Here is a 16872-nt window from a genome sequence, read left to right on the forward strand (position 1 = left end):
AGGCCACCTGCATAGGCCATATAATAAGAATGATTTCATCAATTGAGAGTTTTTTTTCTCTCTTTTCATAACACTGGCTGAAAACTGCATAAAAAACATTATTTTTTGCATTTCATTATTTTAACCCCACCACAGTTGTGTGTGTCTGTTTTCCGTGCCTGGTCTTAGTCTTTGGATTACATTCTTTTAATTTCCGCTAGAATCTTGGTTACCTTGATTACTATTTCCCATCAATTTTACTTGCTTAAAATCATTCCTCTTCACTTCCTGTTTGTTATTCATCAAACATTAATGACCAGATGAAGATTCTGACTGATAAGTGTGTTAAATGGAACATGTTTAACAAATTTAATGTTTCTTAACACGTCACTGCAAGAACTAAATTCCCTTAATGCAATTTTATTACTAAACATCTTTAAAGGCCAAAAAGGAGTCGCTCAAATCTTCAGAGGATTTGAAGACTAGACCTTAATTTCATTTTGCAGAAATACTAGAATATTATTGAGCTGAACATATAACAGCAACATATTTACATGTTATAAAAGAGATATTGAATGATATAAAAGGAAATACATTTGGACTATATTTTCGTGTAGAGTTCAGATATAGTAGGACTGTTGTAGGTATAAACCAGTGACATAAGTATTAACCCCAAAAAACTGCTAATCCTTATATTCTATTTTCAATATTGGCTGCCATGTTTTTCGACAGATCAAAATTTAAAGCACAAACTTTCCTTTAATTCTGTCAAGTAGTTGTCTTTAAAAAAAAGTGAAAGGTGACAATGACAACAAAAACAATGGACACCAAGTGATGGCAATAGCTCATAGGACCTATAGCCACACGAGTTAAAAAATCAAAAATGTTTCTATTATATATGAAGCTATTTGTTTATATTTTGCTGATTTTATATAGAATACAGCAATAAATGTATCATGTATTATAAAGGGAGTCTAGACCATAATGAAACTCTTGTTTATTTTTCTTAAGAGATCTTTTGTAAATAATTAAATTAATTCACACTTTCATTTCCTTACAAATACACTTAAAATAGGTTTCTGCTTTTAACAGGGTTGAAGTTAAAATAAGACAAAACCATTCCGTCCTTTTTTTGGCTCCTACCACTACATAATAAATATAGTAATATAAAACTCTATACATTTATATGAAAGCCAGATTAAATGCTAATTCTTAAACAAACCCCATCTAAATTAAGTTAAAAAATGCTTAAAGGATGTGTGACAAAAATGCAGCTTATTTATAAGAAATAAATTGCAGATTATTAGTATGCTCAAATTCATAATAAGATACCCATTTGTTTGGTTTAGAGTTTGAAACATTATTTGGAAATCATCACTTCACACTTTCAGTTGTTATAGATGCTTTCGATACTTTCTCACTTTCTGGGTGCTTTCGGCGAGGTATGCAATTTATCGTGTATAAAGTGGCAATTCATTGCAAAATTTATACAGTTTGTTAGTTTAATCGGCAGAGAAAAATTTGAAAGTAATTATAACTGGAAGAATAGATACGGTTAAAACCTATTGAATCCAAGAAGTAAGTTTGGTAAACTAAAGCCTAAAAGTTCCTGTTCAATTTTGAAGCTTGTGGTTTACAAGCAAGCAGTTTCAAGAAACTTTTAGGATAGTTGCAAACTATCCAGTAGTTTGCAATACTGTAATTTCTCTAGCTAGGGAATGGTTACAGTCCCTCGAACAGGTGGTTTGTAACTATCTACAGGCTTGCTTGAAACATATTGTTTCAAAGACTAGGTGTCTCGGAAGCTAGGTGTTCCAAGACTAAGTGTCTGTGGAGCAAGTTGCTCCGAGACTAGGTGTCTCAGAAACAAGGTGTTCAGGGACTAGGTGTCCCAGAAGCTAGGTGCTTCAGGAACTTGGGTTAAGGCTAAGTGGTTAGTTGATTGGCTTGGTGTATGCACTTGTTGTTTAGATTTCAAGTTTTAATATGTGTCATAAATACTGAAGCACCTCAGATTCTGTGAAAACAGATTAGAACTTATTTTGAATTTGATAAGTATTCAGATACGCCATAAACATTACAGGTGCAGCTTGATACAACAACAGAGGGTCACAGCAACCTTAGTTATATATATATAGTAAAATTTAATGGAAAGTTTGTATTACCTTGGCCCCTTATTCCTAAATGATTGGAGTCATGACTCCCAAACTAATACTAGCCTTTCTTTCAGGGTAGCCCTGTGCAGGTCCAGGTGTCAAAAGAGCAGCGCTAAGCTTGTTGTAAAAGGTGATTAAGTAGTGCTCAGAAACCTAGCTGGGGGCTAGGCACTCTGACCACAGAGCAACTGGGATGTGTGCCCCAGGTGTCGGAATGGGGTACCACTATCGTGTTACATGCTGGGGTTGTCAGGCTATAATACGAAAAACCTGACCGGTAACCATAGTGGTGCACCGTGTTGGGAAAGATGCCACGTTCATCGCATGTTAAAGAACCCTGCTGTGGTATTCGATAGGAGTAGGAACCTTTGCACTCCGCCACAGGAGGCTAAATTGCCCGACCCTATCCATCCCTCCCTTTTATCTTGTGGCAATCAAAATTTGTTGACCCTATTATCTTTGTGTCCCATCCCTTTCTTCATTTCATCATCATCATTTCATGTTCATTTTATCATCCCTTTCATGTTCATAGCCTGAATATAGCTGAAATATTGCTGCTCAGGCGTTAAACCCCAACAATCAATCAATCTTTCAGGGTATGGAACCTTTTTACTCAAGCAAATGCCCATAAACCTAAAAAGTTCCTAAACATTTATAATCATAACACCCAAAACCAATATTAACCTTCTTTGTTTAGTACAGAATGTTGTAGCAAAATTGTACTAAGATTTAAGAACAAACTTAAGAAGAAATTACTGCATAAAAACTAATTGTTTACAGATAACATGGTCTTGGACAGGGACAATGGCATACCATTATAAAGCTTTGTCAAACATCAGTAAAATAAAATATTGCCAGCAAGGATGATGTTCATGATGATGATATTCTCAGAAGATTAAAAATCTGGAAATTTTCTACCTACATACAAAAAATTTCTTTTTTTTTGTATTCATATAAAAAAGGGAGAGACATAAGTATCTGTGAAAATGCAAACAATTGCCCAGGGAAATTAAAAACAAAAAATCAAAAAGATATAGTCGACGGGCTGAGAGGATCCACCGTGCACCTGCCCCCACTCATCAACTTCATGGTGATTTTTAGGTACTTTATACCTCCCATTGCTGAATCAATTTTTCACCAAAGAATATTCTCGGATTCTTTTTCAGTATAAGCCTATATTTGTATCCAACTAGGTCAAAAAGCCAAGATTTTTATGACTCAATTGTTTGTGTGTCTAAGCCTTTCTAGGATAGCATGTGTGAACAAACTAATTACATTTAAGTATCATTGTATAGCTGCAGCTTTACAATGGTACCAAGAAAGTTGCAGTAACTCCTAGGGTTTTGCGGTAAAATGAAAAAAAATGTACCCCTACCCCGCCAAATAATCGCTTAAATTGACATACATTTCAATGTCAAAACCCCTAGAGTATTAATGCTTCAGTAAAAAATGGCTTATTTGGTATTTTCTGTTTAGTATTATCACAAATTAAACTTCTGGGGTTCTTTTGAAGAATTTTGGTGATTTTTGTATCAGAATTTATAAAAAAATACAAAAAATGGGATTTTCGATTTTTTCTGTCAAAAGTCACATAAATTCAACTCTACAAGTTATTACTCAACTAAAACGTCTTAAATTTGGTATCATCTGATAGATAATTTAAAGTTTTACATAAATGAACCACGAAAAACTAATTTTCAAGAAAGGGTTCTCCAAAAATGTTAAAAATATTACCCCTTCCCCTACCCTAGAAAACGTGTCTCAGTATCAAACAGAATTTTCTTTCACAGCATACTGACATTGTAGAACTCATATTTTAGGCATTCATTATTAAGATAATGATGTACCCAACATATCTGATCAATTCAGGTGCTTAGATTTCCCTTTTGGGGTGACAATTACTATAAAATAGGAAAAACGGAAATTTTCAGAATTTCAGGATTTTCTTCTATACCACCCGAGATTGTCTTTTTTTCAGAATATCGTAGTTTAAATAAGCTTTTCTGTGAAACAGTACATTAATAATTGTCTTAGCTTCAAAATGAGCCCAAGTAATAAATATTTAAATTTTTCCAAGCCCAATTAGGTGAAAAATTGCCACCACCCCCATGAAATGGATACCTAAACATGAACCAAAATGTTAATTTTCAGCACATAATCCATGTAAAAAACACATGTTGGGTACTACTATTTTAATAATCGATGTATCCAACATATCTTCTCATTTCAGTTTCAAGTTGACAATAATGAATTTTTCCTAAAATGAAGATTTTGCAAATTTTCATATTTTTTCCATTTCAACTGTAATGGGCAATGTTTTTCAAGTACCCTACTTCAAACAGTTTTTGTATATTCAAACACATTTATGTAGCATCTAACCTTTCTAATGAGCTAAAACAATACACCATTAAATGTATTTCAGGCCATTTAGGCAAAAGAATGGTACCCCTACCCACTAAAATCTGCCCCAAGGTGAAAGAAAATTATTGTATCAATCACATTGTCAAACAAAATTATGTTTTTAGTGTCCCAAAGACGACACAATGTTTAAAAAGGGTAATTTAAGAATAAAACAGATTATCATTTTAGCACTTAAATTGTATATTTTTTGTTTATCAGTTTTACATGATTTGATTTTTGTTTGCTATCATTATTTTTATAAATATAAAGTTTCAAAGAAGCAACTACGATAAACGGCTGGCATACATGTATCCAACCTCATTTAAAAAATGCAAATCTACCACATGCGAATTCTGGGTTTTTCAGGGAAATTTTAGCAGGTATGGGGTACCATAAAAAACCCAGAAAAATATACTCCTGAAATGAGCAGGTATATTGAATACACCGATAATTAAAACACAACTTGTTTTTTTTTCACATCAGTTATATGCCAAAAATTAACATTTGGGTTCATGTTGAGGTACTTTTTTCATGGGGAGGGATGGCAGTTTTTCACCTATTACGACTTGGAATACTTCAAATATTTATAACTTGGGCTCGTTAGAAAGCTAAGACAATATATAATTGTATTTGAATATAAAAAGCTTGTTTGAAAATCAAATTTTGGTTGATGAGTGTGGAGGAGGGGGGTGGGGGGGGGGGTGCCTGGGGGTTATCTCAGGCCACTTACTAAAATATTTAATTTCACTTTAAAAACTTCAGTTATTATCATTTTTACAATACAGACCAGGTTAGTTATATCCTTTACATTCAATAACTCACCATTGTACATTATAATTAGCAATAATAAGCATGAACTTGATACATTTCAAAAACCCATTTTTACAGTAGTATAAATAGCTGAGAATCCGTAGAAGTAAACTATTGTCTTATGTATGGCCTTTTTGTATTTCATATTATCTAATATATTGTATCTAAATAAATCCTTACAGCATCTGCACAAGATGGACAATAGAAAATTATCTCCACTTTACAGTCACCTCCCACCATAAGTCGAGCTCTATATCCAAATATACTTCCTTTTGGATCTGTAGGCTGGTTCCAGGAAATTGTTACATTTCTGCTAGACAGCATACTTGCTATGACGTCTGTAGGTACACTTGATACTAGAAATAAAGCATTTAAGTATGAGTACAATTAAAAAAAGAGTTGCATTAAAGGATAAAATGCATTTAGTCTTACCCCCTTTTGCATTTTAAGTCCTTTATCAAGAGAAGAACAAGATAGTTATGGCCTCAGTGATCTTTCCCTGGAAAAACTAGAAATATTGTGAGCAAGCTCACAAAGACAATACATCCTCCCTTGAAATGAAATTAAATTTATAGCCAAAAAGACATTATCTAGCATTGGAGTCCTCTGACAGGAACTATATACCTTTATACACATCTACCGTACAAAGAATGCTGAACCTGCTAGAATTCTCACAAATAGGCTTCTGGAACAGTGTTATGTTGCACTGAAGTCAGATTGAAGTCATCACTACAGAAGATTTATGGTCGTCATCATGAACTTGTGGATCGTTATGGTGGATCCATCAGCGACATGAAAACTGATTTATTCAATGTGTCATAATGTTCCTTTCCTATTGTGTCTACCCTGGACTTTACTTTTTATGAGCTACTCGGCGGGTGTTTCTAGAAAAGCAGAGATTATGAGGTTTGAACATGTAAAACTCAGAACAGTTTAGGAAGAGTTATGCTTTAAAGGTCTGAGCATGCAAAAACACTAAAAATGGTTTATCTCCCCTTGATAATCTGCCCTGAGTTGGGCAAACAAGAAACATGGACAGACAGACAGATGGACGGACGGACAAATGGATGATAGACAAACATGATGGATTGATGATAGACAGACAGGGTGATTTATATATACCTCCCGAAACTTTGCATGGTGGTATAAAAACCTATGAAGGGGGAGATATACTAGTAATTGAAGTTTTAATCTTCATACACAGACTCTTGGTTATAGGTGCATGTACAGTGATAGGGAAAATCATCTCTAATATTCATAGTAGAATTCTGAAATGTTAAATCATTCTAGGCTACAGTTAATCAATTCTGGGTCTGTTCTTGGGACACATATTGTCAATTGAACTGTTTATTATTAAAGGAAATGGCTTAAAAAACATGAATATCAATTTTCATCAAAATCAGACAACTTCGAATTTTTATAACACAGTGGGAACCATTTTCACAATGGCGACCGATACGTAGCTCAAACTGTCAATTAAGTGCAGGATTATTAATTGGAACAGCTTAAAGAACCTACATATCAATTTGCATCAAAACTGGACAACACAGAATTTTTTTTTACAATACGTAGCTCAAACTGTCAATTAAGTGCAGGATTATTAATTGGAACAGCTTAAAGAACCTACATATCAATTTGTATCAAAACTGGACAACACAGAATTTTTTTTTACAACTGTGGCAGCCATTCTGAAAAAGGCAGCCAATACGTAGATCAAACTGTTAATAGAGCCACAGATGATTTTTAACAGGGAAGGCATAAAGAACATAGATATCTATTTTCATTAAAAATTAGACAACTTTGAATTTTCAATTGTGTTGGGGGCTATTTTGAAAAAAAATGGACACAATATGAACAATAGTCGCCGACACATTATTCAAATTGGCAAAAAATCTGCATATCTTTACTGTTAATCATATCAGCCTAAATATCCAAGATATCAATTTTCACTGAAATCTGAAAATTTTGAATTTATTATTGCATTAGCATCCATCCTGAAAATGGTTGCCTAAAAGAACACTATTTTTTTCAGTGATTTTGTTTGGATTCTTCGGCTGAATATACATACCAAGTTTCGTCAAATTCTGATCAGCAGTTTCCGAGATATGAGATTTTTCTATGTAAAAGTTTGGGTACTCTCAGTCTGGGGGCCATTTTGAAAAAAATGACAGCAACTGGAATTTTTAAAAAATATTCTTCATTCTTCGAGGGGTATATCTAACTTCCTGTAAAGTTTCATTCAATTGGAAGAGCCACTTTCGAATAATATTGTGGACAACTTCAAAAATGTTTATGTTAGGAGAATTAAATCAGTAACTAGTTTTAATCCCCTCACGTTCCCCAAATGGTCCCAGAACCAAAATTTTGAAATCTTCATATAATCATAAGCTAAAATACCAAGTTTCAAAAAACTTTGATGAATTCAACATTTTTTTCAATTCAGGCACCTTATCCCTGATATAGTTCTATATATATGATTAGTTTAATAAAGATATCTAAAAAAAAAAACCCAAAAAAACAAAAAATCTGAAAAATTACAAAAAATCGGCCCAAGTTTTGTTTTTTTTTGTTACCATGGCATCCATATGGATTCCCTATTTTTCGCATAATATTGTGGAGCTCATCAAACTCACCACCACACCAATTTTCAAGTTCCTATCTACCTAGATTTCCGGGATATGGCAGTGTCCTATATTAATACATATCCCCCTTTTTTGCCAAAGTGCCCTTCCGTTCAAATTTTCTTTATTGGTGTACACATCTTTGGGGTAAGACCTAACTTCTGACAAAGTTTCATTCCAATCCCTCCATAAGTTTTCAACAAAATGTGCGGACAAGTTCACTGTTAAAAAAAAATGTAAAAAAAAAAAAAAAACAATAAGTCCCAAACACTTTGTGTTCAGGGACTTAATAATAAGAAAAGGAGTAAAAAGAATAAGTCTCAGACCAACTTCGTGGTCAGCGACTTAACTAAAAGTGAAAGTGAAACAAGACTAACAGATGCCAGAAATTCCTGACTTGTGACAGGGGCAAACAATGTACTTTGGCATAATCACAACCCTTCCCATTTAAAATCTGGCCAATGTGGTAATAATATTACACAATTAAAATTTACGTTTCCAGGAAATGTGTAGAAGTCGCCTCCTGTTTCCTGATCAGTCTTTTGAGAAACATATCGTCAGTTGAACTGCTTATAATTAATCGAGGCAGCGTAAATAACCTGGATATCAAATTTTATCGAAATTGAACAACTTTGAATTTTTTATTGCGGTGGTGGCCATTTTAAAAATGGCAGTCAATATGTAGTTTAAATTATCAATTGAGCCGCAGATTCTTAATCGTGGCGTCTTAAAAAACCTAGATATCAATTTTCATCAAAATCGAAGTTTTGAATTTTCGAGCGTGGTGGAAGCCATTTTGTAAATGGCGGCCGATACGTAGTTCCGATTGCAAATTGAGCCACAGATTATTAATCGGGATGGCTCAGAGAACCTAGATATAAATCGAAATCGGACAAATTTGAATTTTCGATCGCGTTGGCGGCCATTTTAAAATTTTTTTTTTATTTTGTTTACACTATTAAGCACAATACATACACCAAGTTTTGTCAAATTGTTATCAGCAGTTTTCGAGATATATGATGTTCCAATTTCCGGTGTAAAAAAATGGGTACGTCCAATCCGGCGGCCATTTTGAAAAAATGGCGCCAACTGGAATCAAAGTTTTGGTGTTCTGCATCCTTCAAAGAGTAGTTCTAACTTCCTGTGAAGTTTCATCTCAATCAGATTAGCCGTTTTGAGAAAAAGGGCGGACACTTTCAACAATTTTTATGACAGGAGAATTAAAATAATAATAACAAGTTTTAAGTTGTGCTTGCAAGCATGTCACAAAAGTCCCCTCATGTTCCCCAAATAATCTCAGAACCCAAAATTTTGAAATCTGCATATATTATTAATCTAAAATAACATAAAATTTGGATGAATTCAACACTTTTGTTTATTGGGGCACCTTACTTTGAATGGCAGCCATCTTGGATATTTCAAAATATACAGTAACCAAGTTTTGATAATTCTATTGAAAAGTTCAGCTGATTTTTGTGATATATATAAATGTACAGTTCCTCAATTAACAAAAAACATCTGAAAAATCACCTTTCGTTTTTTTTTCTTATCCTATATTATGACATATCCCCCTTTTCCACCAAAGCACCCCTCTTTTCAATTTGTTTTTGTGGCGTTCACTTCTGTAGACTTGTGATTACACAGGTAATACAATAGTTGCTATCCCCTATTTTTTTTTAACAACAAATAAATACTTTATTCAGTTACGTTTGTTACATATAGTACCTTGAACCCATGCTTTTCAAGGTGTTCCCTGTAAATTCCTCTAGTTATCCAGGGCAACTATTTGTCTTTAAGAGAAGTTTCCATTTATGCGGTAAAGCTTCTTTCAGAATATTTAATTCTGCTTATCCAGTTGCTTTTTTGTTGAAGTTTGTTGAAACTTTCTCGGAAATTTGATTTTGATAATCTACAATATAATTTATGTATATAATATTGCTTTTTATCCAATTTTTGCAGCAGATTGACTGATTTTTGTATTTAATAAATTTATTATACCAAATAAGTTGTTTCCGAAGGATCTTTATCTTGACCACCCCCAGCAATAACCCAACATTTAATAACCTCCCTGTAGAATTTGGGGATATTTTGAAGTAGCTTTTTTATACTAGCTAAATCAATGTTGGCTTCGAATATCAACCAATTGTATCAATTAACCACGTCCTGATTTGACCAGGTGCCTAAGTGACTAGAATTCACAAAAACAGCATGACTGACAGCAAAGTGAAAGTAGGAAAGTTGCGATTGAAAAGTACACATTTCGCAACAGTAAGAGTGCATGGCAAACAATTTATGTGATATATGTAAAATATCAAGGTATTTAAGTGTAATGATTTTGTTGTATAGAACTATGGATTGCTATGTAGTTTAAAAATGGCAAATATCGTACATGTGAGTACTTACCCCTAACAAATCAATAGATAATTTTGAACCTAATATTCAATTTCTTTTTCCACAGGTTTTTCTATAAAAAATATTTATAAAATTAGTCGTTGTTATTTCCTCTGTTGTCAGTTCAACAGTATATTACAGTATGAATTCAATCATACTTTGAGGACTAACATCTGGAAAATCACAAAAATTAACCAAATTTTGGTTTTTTTTTCATAACTATGGCAAAATATGAAATACCAAGTCATCTTTTTGGGATAATACTATAAAGATCATCAAACTCTACCACCACACCAATTTTCAAGTTGATAGCAACTAAGATTTATGAGATGGCACAATGTCCTATATTATGACCTATACCCCTTTTCGACTGAAGCACCCCCTCCTTTTAATTTTTTGTGAAGTGAACATCTATGGGTAAACATTCCAAAATATTTGAATTTAGCTTACAATTTTATGCATAAATATTAAGTTTCATAAAATTCTAATGACATTTACATAATTTTCCAAGAGGGTACCTTATTTTGGATGGCGGCCATTTTAAACCAAGCCATTTTTCCTACATGTATTTAAAGAAAAAACCTCTGAAAAATAACAAAAAAATGGCAATTTTTTCGTTTTTTTTGTTACCATGGAAACACAATACATATCGATTCACTTTATTTTGCATAATATTGTAGAGATCATCAAACTCTACTACCACACCAATTTTTAAGATCCTGACCACCTAGGTTTCCGAGATATTGCAATGTCCTAGATTATGAACTTTGGCAGCCATTTTCAAAATTGTGGCATAACGACGAAAATTTTTTCTCCAAATACTGAGATATTAATGAGACCCTGTAACAAGAAAGTTTCATTAAAATTGCCTAATGAATAAAAAAGTTACAGGTGTGAGAAAAAAGTATCCATGAAATTTTAACATTTTTTGTTGCCATGGTAACTGACAACATATCGATTCACTTTTTTTTGCTTAGTTTTATTAGGCACATTGAGTTGTACCACCATACCAAATTTCAAGTTTCTAGCCACCTAGGTTTCCGAGATATTGCAATGTCCTAGATTATGAACTTTTCACGTTTCCATGGAAACAGTAGCCATTCACATTTGGCGCAATAACGAATGTCACTTCCGGCAACCATTTAAGTTTCCAATTTTAATATTGTATTGTTATGCCTATTCAACTCCTTTGACAGACCCATTTTCAAATTTGTAGCTATTCATGTTATTGAGATAATGCCAAGGCCCAGATTGTGACCTAAGCCAGCCATTTTGAAAATGGTGACTTTTTGTCAGAATTTTTGTGGGATTCCAAGGTCTTACTGATACGCATTATATTACTAATTTTCAGTTTTTTTGTTGCCATGGCAACAGACAACACATCGATTCACTTTTTTTGCTTTATTTTATTAACTGTATCACTATGCCAAATTTCAAGTTTCTAGCCACCTAGGTTTCTGAAATATGTTTCTAGCCACTTAGGTTTCTGAAATATTGCAAAAAGATTTATATCAAACACAATATAGCATTTTAACAGGTGATGAACAAAACAATCTAGAGGGTAAAATTACCATCCATGAAGCAGGTGTTGTATTGAAAAAAATGAAAAACAATAAAACACCTGGATCAGATGGATTTTCAGCAGAATTTTTCATTTTTTTTTGGAAAGATCTTCAACACTTTGTAGTGGAATCTTTAAACTATGGTTATGATATAGGTGAACTTTCTGTTACTCAGAAACAAGGAATTACTACTTGTCTACCAAAAGGGAATAAACCTCGTCATTTTTTAAAAAAAACTGGCATCCCATTTCATTGCTTAATGCAGTATATAACAGATTTAAGAAAGTTTTAGACAAATCGATTGGCTTTGATCAGACAGGTGTCATTAGCGGGCATTATATCAGGGAAAATATTCGACTTATTTATGATATTATGCAGTATACAGAGGAAGAAGATATACCAGGTTTATTATTATTAATTGATTTAGAAAAAGCTTTAGATTCGATTTCATGGGAATTGTTAAATTGTGTTCTGAAGTTGTTTAATTTTGGTGAATCTATTATTAAATGGGTTAAAGTGTTTTACTCAAATATAAAATCTGCTGTAATTCAGGGTGGAAATCTTTCAGATTTTTTTTTCATATTGGACGTGGATGTAGGCAAGGAGATCCTCTGTCACCTTATTTGTTTATTTCATGTGCAGAAATTCTTGCTATCAAGATACGTGGTAATAAGGATATATGTGGTATTCAGGTTTTGCAGACGGAAAATAAAATGTCACAGTTTGCTGATGAAACACCTTTAATTTTGGAGATGAAAAATCTCTTAATGAACTTGATTGGTATGCTAAAATATCTGGCTTGAATATTAATTTTTCTAAAACCAAAGCAATTTGGATTGGGAGTAAAAAATATAGTAATGATATATTGTGTTCAGACAAAAATCTTTCTTGGGGTGAAACATCTTTTAAACTACTTGGTGTGAATTTTGACGTTGATCTGAACAAAGTAGTTAAAATAAATTATTTTGACAGAATTATGCAGATCCAATCATTCTTAAAACAGTGGTCAAAAAGAAACCTTACTGTTATTGGTAGAATTACAGTCATAAAGTCTCTAGTTCTGCCAATACTAAACCACTTGATAATTTCTTTACCAAATCCTGATGAAGAAACTATCAAGAAAATAAATGACCTCATGTTTACATTTATTTGGAACCCACTAATCAATAAGGTTAAAAAACATATTTTATGTAAAGAATACTCAGAAGGTGGACTGAAAATGATTAATTTAAATGTATTTATAAATGCACTGAAATCAACTTGGATCAGAAGAGTTTGTCAAAAAAATTGTAAAAGGCAAAGTATTTTTATGTCTTATGTTGACAAAAACAAATTGTTTAGTTGTGGTGGTGCCTAATTAAAGAAGTTATATCTTAAGATAAAAAAATATTTTTGGAAAGATGTTTTTAGATCTTGGGAAATGTTAATTGACAGAGAAAGAGACACAAAAATGGAATATTTTCTTTCAAAGCTTATATGGTTAATACAATATAATTAAAATAGATAATGAGTCACCATGTTTCAAAGATTGGTTTGAACATGGTATAATTTATATTAATAATTTGTATAATTCTGATGGTTCATTTTTTTACTGTAGAACAGTTACAACAAAAGTATGGAATAAATATTGATGTTATGAAATACAATAGTTTGAGAGCAGCTGTAAAATCAGCAGCGAAATATTTATAAAAGGTACCACTATTCCATGTAGACCATTTATACCTTCTGTATTTCAAAACCTTATTAGAAGTAAGAAAGGGACAAAAGATATGTACAATATATTAGTGAAAAATGAAATCTGTCCTAATGGACAAAAAAAATGGAGTGAACTACTAAGTGAACATAATTTAGAATGGAATTGTATTTTTAAGCTTCCATTTGTAGTCACTAAGAATACTAAACTCCAGTGGCTTCAGTATAGAATAAACCATTATATACTTACTACAAATAAGCTTCTTTTTCAAATGAAAATCGTTCATGATCCTTATTGTACATTTTGTCACATAGAAAATGAATAAATAGAACATTTGCTATGGAATTGTAACGTAGTTCAAGATTTTTTACAGAATTTTGAATATTGGTTTCCTTCACATGGTTTAAGTACCCAAATTACAAAACTGAGTTTTATTTTTGGTGATGTTTCAAAACTTACTAAAAATGAACTATAAAACATTATATATTTTAATATCAAGAAATACATTTATGATACAAGGTATTTTAAAAATAATTTATCTATAGTAGCATTAAAATGTAAGTTGTAAGATATGAATAAGATAGAAAAAAATGTTAGCAGTAAAAAATAAGTATATTACTAAGTTCAATATTAAGTGGAGTAAATTGCAAAATATATTTAATGTCTAGGACTCACAATGTATGTAAGTGAAATGAATGATTTACTAATGTATTTCAAATTAGAAAACAGGACTTCTCTTTCATTTTTGTTTGTTTGTTTTTTCTCTGATTTATTTCTCCTTCATTTTTATTATTATTATTTTTTTATATATACTCTGATTTTTTTTTAAAAAAAACCCCCATTATTTACAAAATATTTTTCAACAATATATACATTTCTTAATGAGTATATGTATTCTTTGTATACTAAATTATGTTGTGATATTTGTGAACAATATAAGTTATGTGTTTTTATGTAATGATGATTGTATACGACTGTTGGAGAATTTAGAAAAAATAGAAATAAAAATTAAAAAAAAAAAAAAAAAAAAGAAGTTTGGTTTCAATTGGTCAAGTAGTGTCAGATGAGAAGATTTTGGAAAGAAATAACATTAAAAATAGCAAAAATCTTTGAAAAAGGGCAATAACTTTAACATAGCTTAACGGATTAAAACCAAAATTTGACCAGAGAAAGATCTCATCATGCTAAACACTTTTACCCATATCAGAATTCAGCTAAACCTAACGGTTTTGGAGGTAAATGTGAAAAACTACTGTCTGACCCTTTTGTTCTATTTTTAGTAACGGCAGCCATTTTTTTTTGACGAATCAAAAATCCCCACATCAGTTCTATGCAGTATACCCTTTGGAACATTCATTTCAAGTTTGGTTTCAATTGGTCAAGTAGTGTCAGAGGAGAAGATTTTGGAAAGAAATAACATTAAAAATAGCAAAAATTGTTGAAAAAGGGCAATAACTCCAACATGGCTTAATGGATTAAAACCAAAATTTGACCAGAGATAGGTCTCATCATGCTAAACATTTTTTATCCATGTCAAAATTCAGCTAAACCTAACGGTTTAGGAGATATATGTGAAAAACTACTGTCTGACCCCTATGTTCTATTTTCAGTAATGGCAGCCATGTTTTTTACGAATCAAAAATTCCCACCACAGTTCTAGGCAATATACCCCAAGGAACATTCATACCAAGTTTGGTTCTAATTAGTCCAGTAGTTTCAGAAGAAAAGAGCTTTGTAGCGATAACGACGGATGCCAAATGATGGCAATAGATCAAATGGCCTTTGGCCAGGTGAGCTAATAATATTACTCGCAGCTTTATCAGCAGGAGCAAAAACATATTCCTTACTGAGTTCTTCCAACTTGTATTATATTCAGGAAATACGGTTTTGATTTTGTTTATTAGCAGTAAATTTTGTTTTTTTTTAAATCGAAAATGGATGGCCAAGGAATTGACTTTTAAGTTCCCTAACAGAGCAACCAAATTTTATTCAAATTAAAGAGTTATGTCCCTTTCTTCAATGAACTTCAATGCTTTCTATGTAATTTGTATCTCTTTAATCATTAAAGTTAATCAAAAGCAAACTTTCAACTTTGAGAAAGGATGCATTTTTGAAATAAATTGGACAAAATATTTTTTTTAAAAAACAAAATTTGTCATGTGCTACCTATTGCCTGCATGGTTTTTGCATGGATTTCCCCTTAAAAGATATGATATCCACAAAATAAATTTGTCTTCTCTTATTGGAACTCATTGTTTAAAGCTGCCTTAGCTGCCAAATTTGTTCAGTTCTCATTCTACTCAATTTTGGTGATTCAATGAAATATATTTGTAGTAATGCAACTGAAGTAATAAATGCTGTTAATACCTACAGAATATTGTGAAAACAATGAATGTTAATCAAAGAAGATCAATAATTCGGATCTAATTATTTTTCGCCATTACTTCTAAAGACTGCCTACAGAACAGCCACCTGGGTTGAAAATACTTTCACCTTAGTAATAAAATAACAATAAGGCATACACAGGTAAGCACGTATCTTGTTTACATTTCATCTACTTCTTTATTAGTTTTCAAATAATGACAATTACATCCACATTTGTAACACATTATATCACAATACCTAACTTATAAAAGAATCCTTGCGTTATATTCTAACTTGTTTTCTTTTAGGGCTTGAGTCTGTATGTATTCCTAGCAGTTGTTTAATCACTTTCGATTTGTAATCAGATTTTTTAAAAAGAACTGACCCTTACAGCACATGCGTGGAATAAGGTCACCAGAAGTTACATGCTTACGAATTTATCTATGTTGATTTTTTTATTTTGCAAGACAATATATGCATCAAAACTTATTTCATGTATTTAATGCATTTTATCTGTGGATATCAAATGAAATTATACAGGAAAAGTAGGGGCATTTTTTCAATGACAATTTGACTTCATTGTGAAAATGAAAGTAAGTCCATTTTTTTCTGGGCTAAATTTGATTAGTGGATTACAAAGTTAAATAGCTAAAAAAAAACCGGTGATACCCATATGAGAAAGGAATTTTCCAAGGAAAAAGTGTCAGTGTCAGGACATGAAATAAAAATTGAAGACATTTTGTAGGAAATTTGACATTTTTAAACCTGATTTTATCAACTTTTTTTGCAAATTTTTCAGTTTAAAAAAAACAAAAAAAAACATGCCTTCTCAGATTAAAACAAAATGTACCTACTGATACATCTCATTCACTGAATACTGCCGATTGATGATGTCC

The 16872-nt window shown here is 32.0% G+C and overlaps 1 protein-coding gene across 14 annotated transcripts in view; it reads right to left on the minus strand.

Moving 5' to 3' along the window:
- Positions 1-16872, minus strand: part of LOC148614921 (receptor-type tyrosine-protein phosphatase eta-like) — a 118153-nt gene that overhangs the window by 49127 nt on the left and 52154 nt on the right. For all 14 annotated transcript variants that reach the window (XM_088589445.1, XM_088589453.1, XM_088589446.1 and 11 more), the window contains one exon: positions 5526-5701. In XM_088589445.1, the coding sequence (XP_088445571.1) occupies positions 5526-5701 (176 nt within the window). The remainder of the gene's footprint in view (positions 1-5525; positions 5702-16872) is intronic.

The sequence above is a fragment of the Perna viridis genome, chromosome 6, assembly GCF_037379345.1.
Source record: "Perna viridis isolate PV_CMFRI_1.1 ecotype Kerala chromosome 6, ASM3737934v1, whole genome shotgun sequence".
Classification (NCBI taxonomy): domain Eukaryota; kingdom Metazoa; phylum Mollusca; class Bivalvia; order Mytilida; family Mytilidae; genus Perna; species Perna viridis.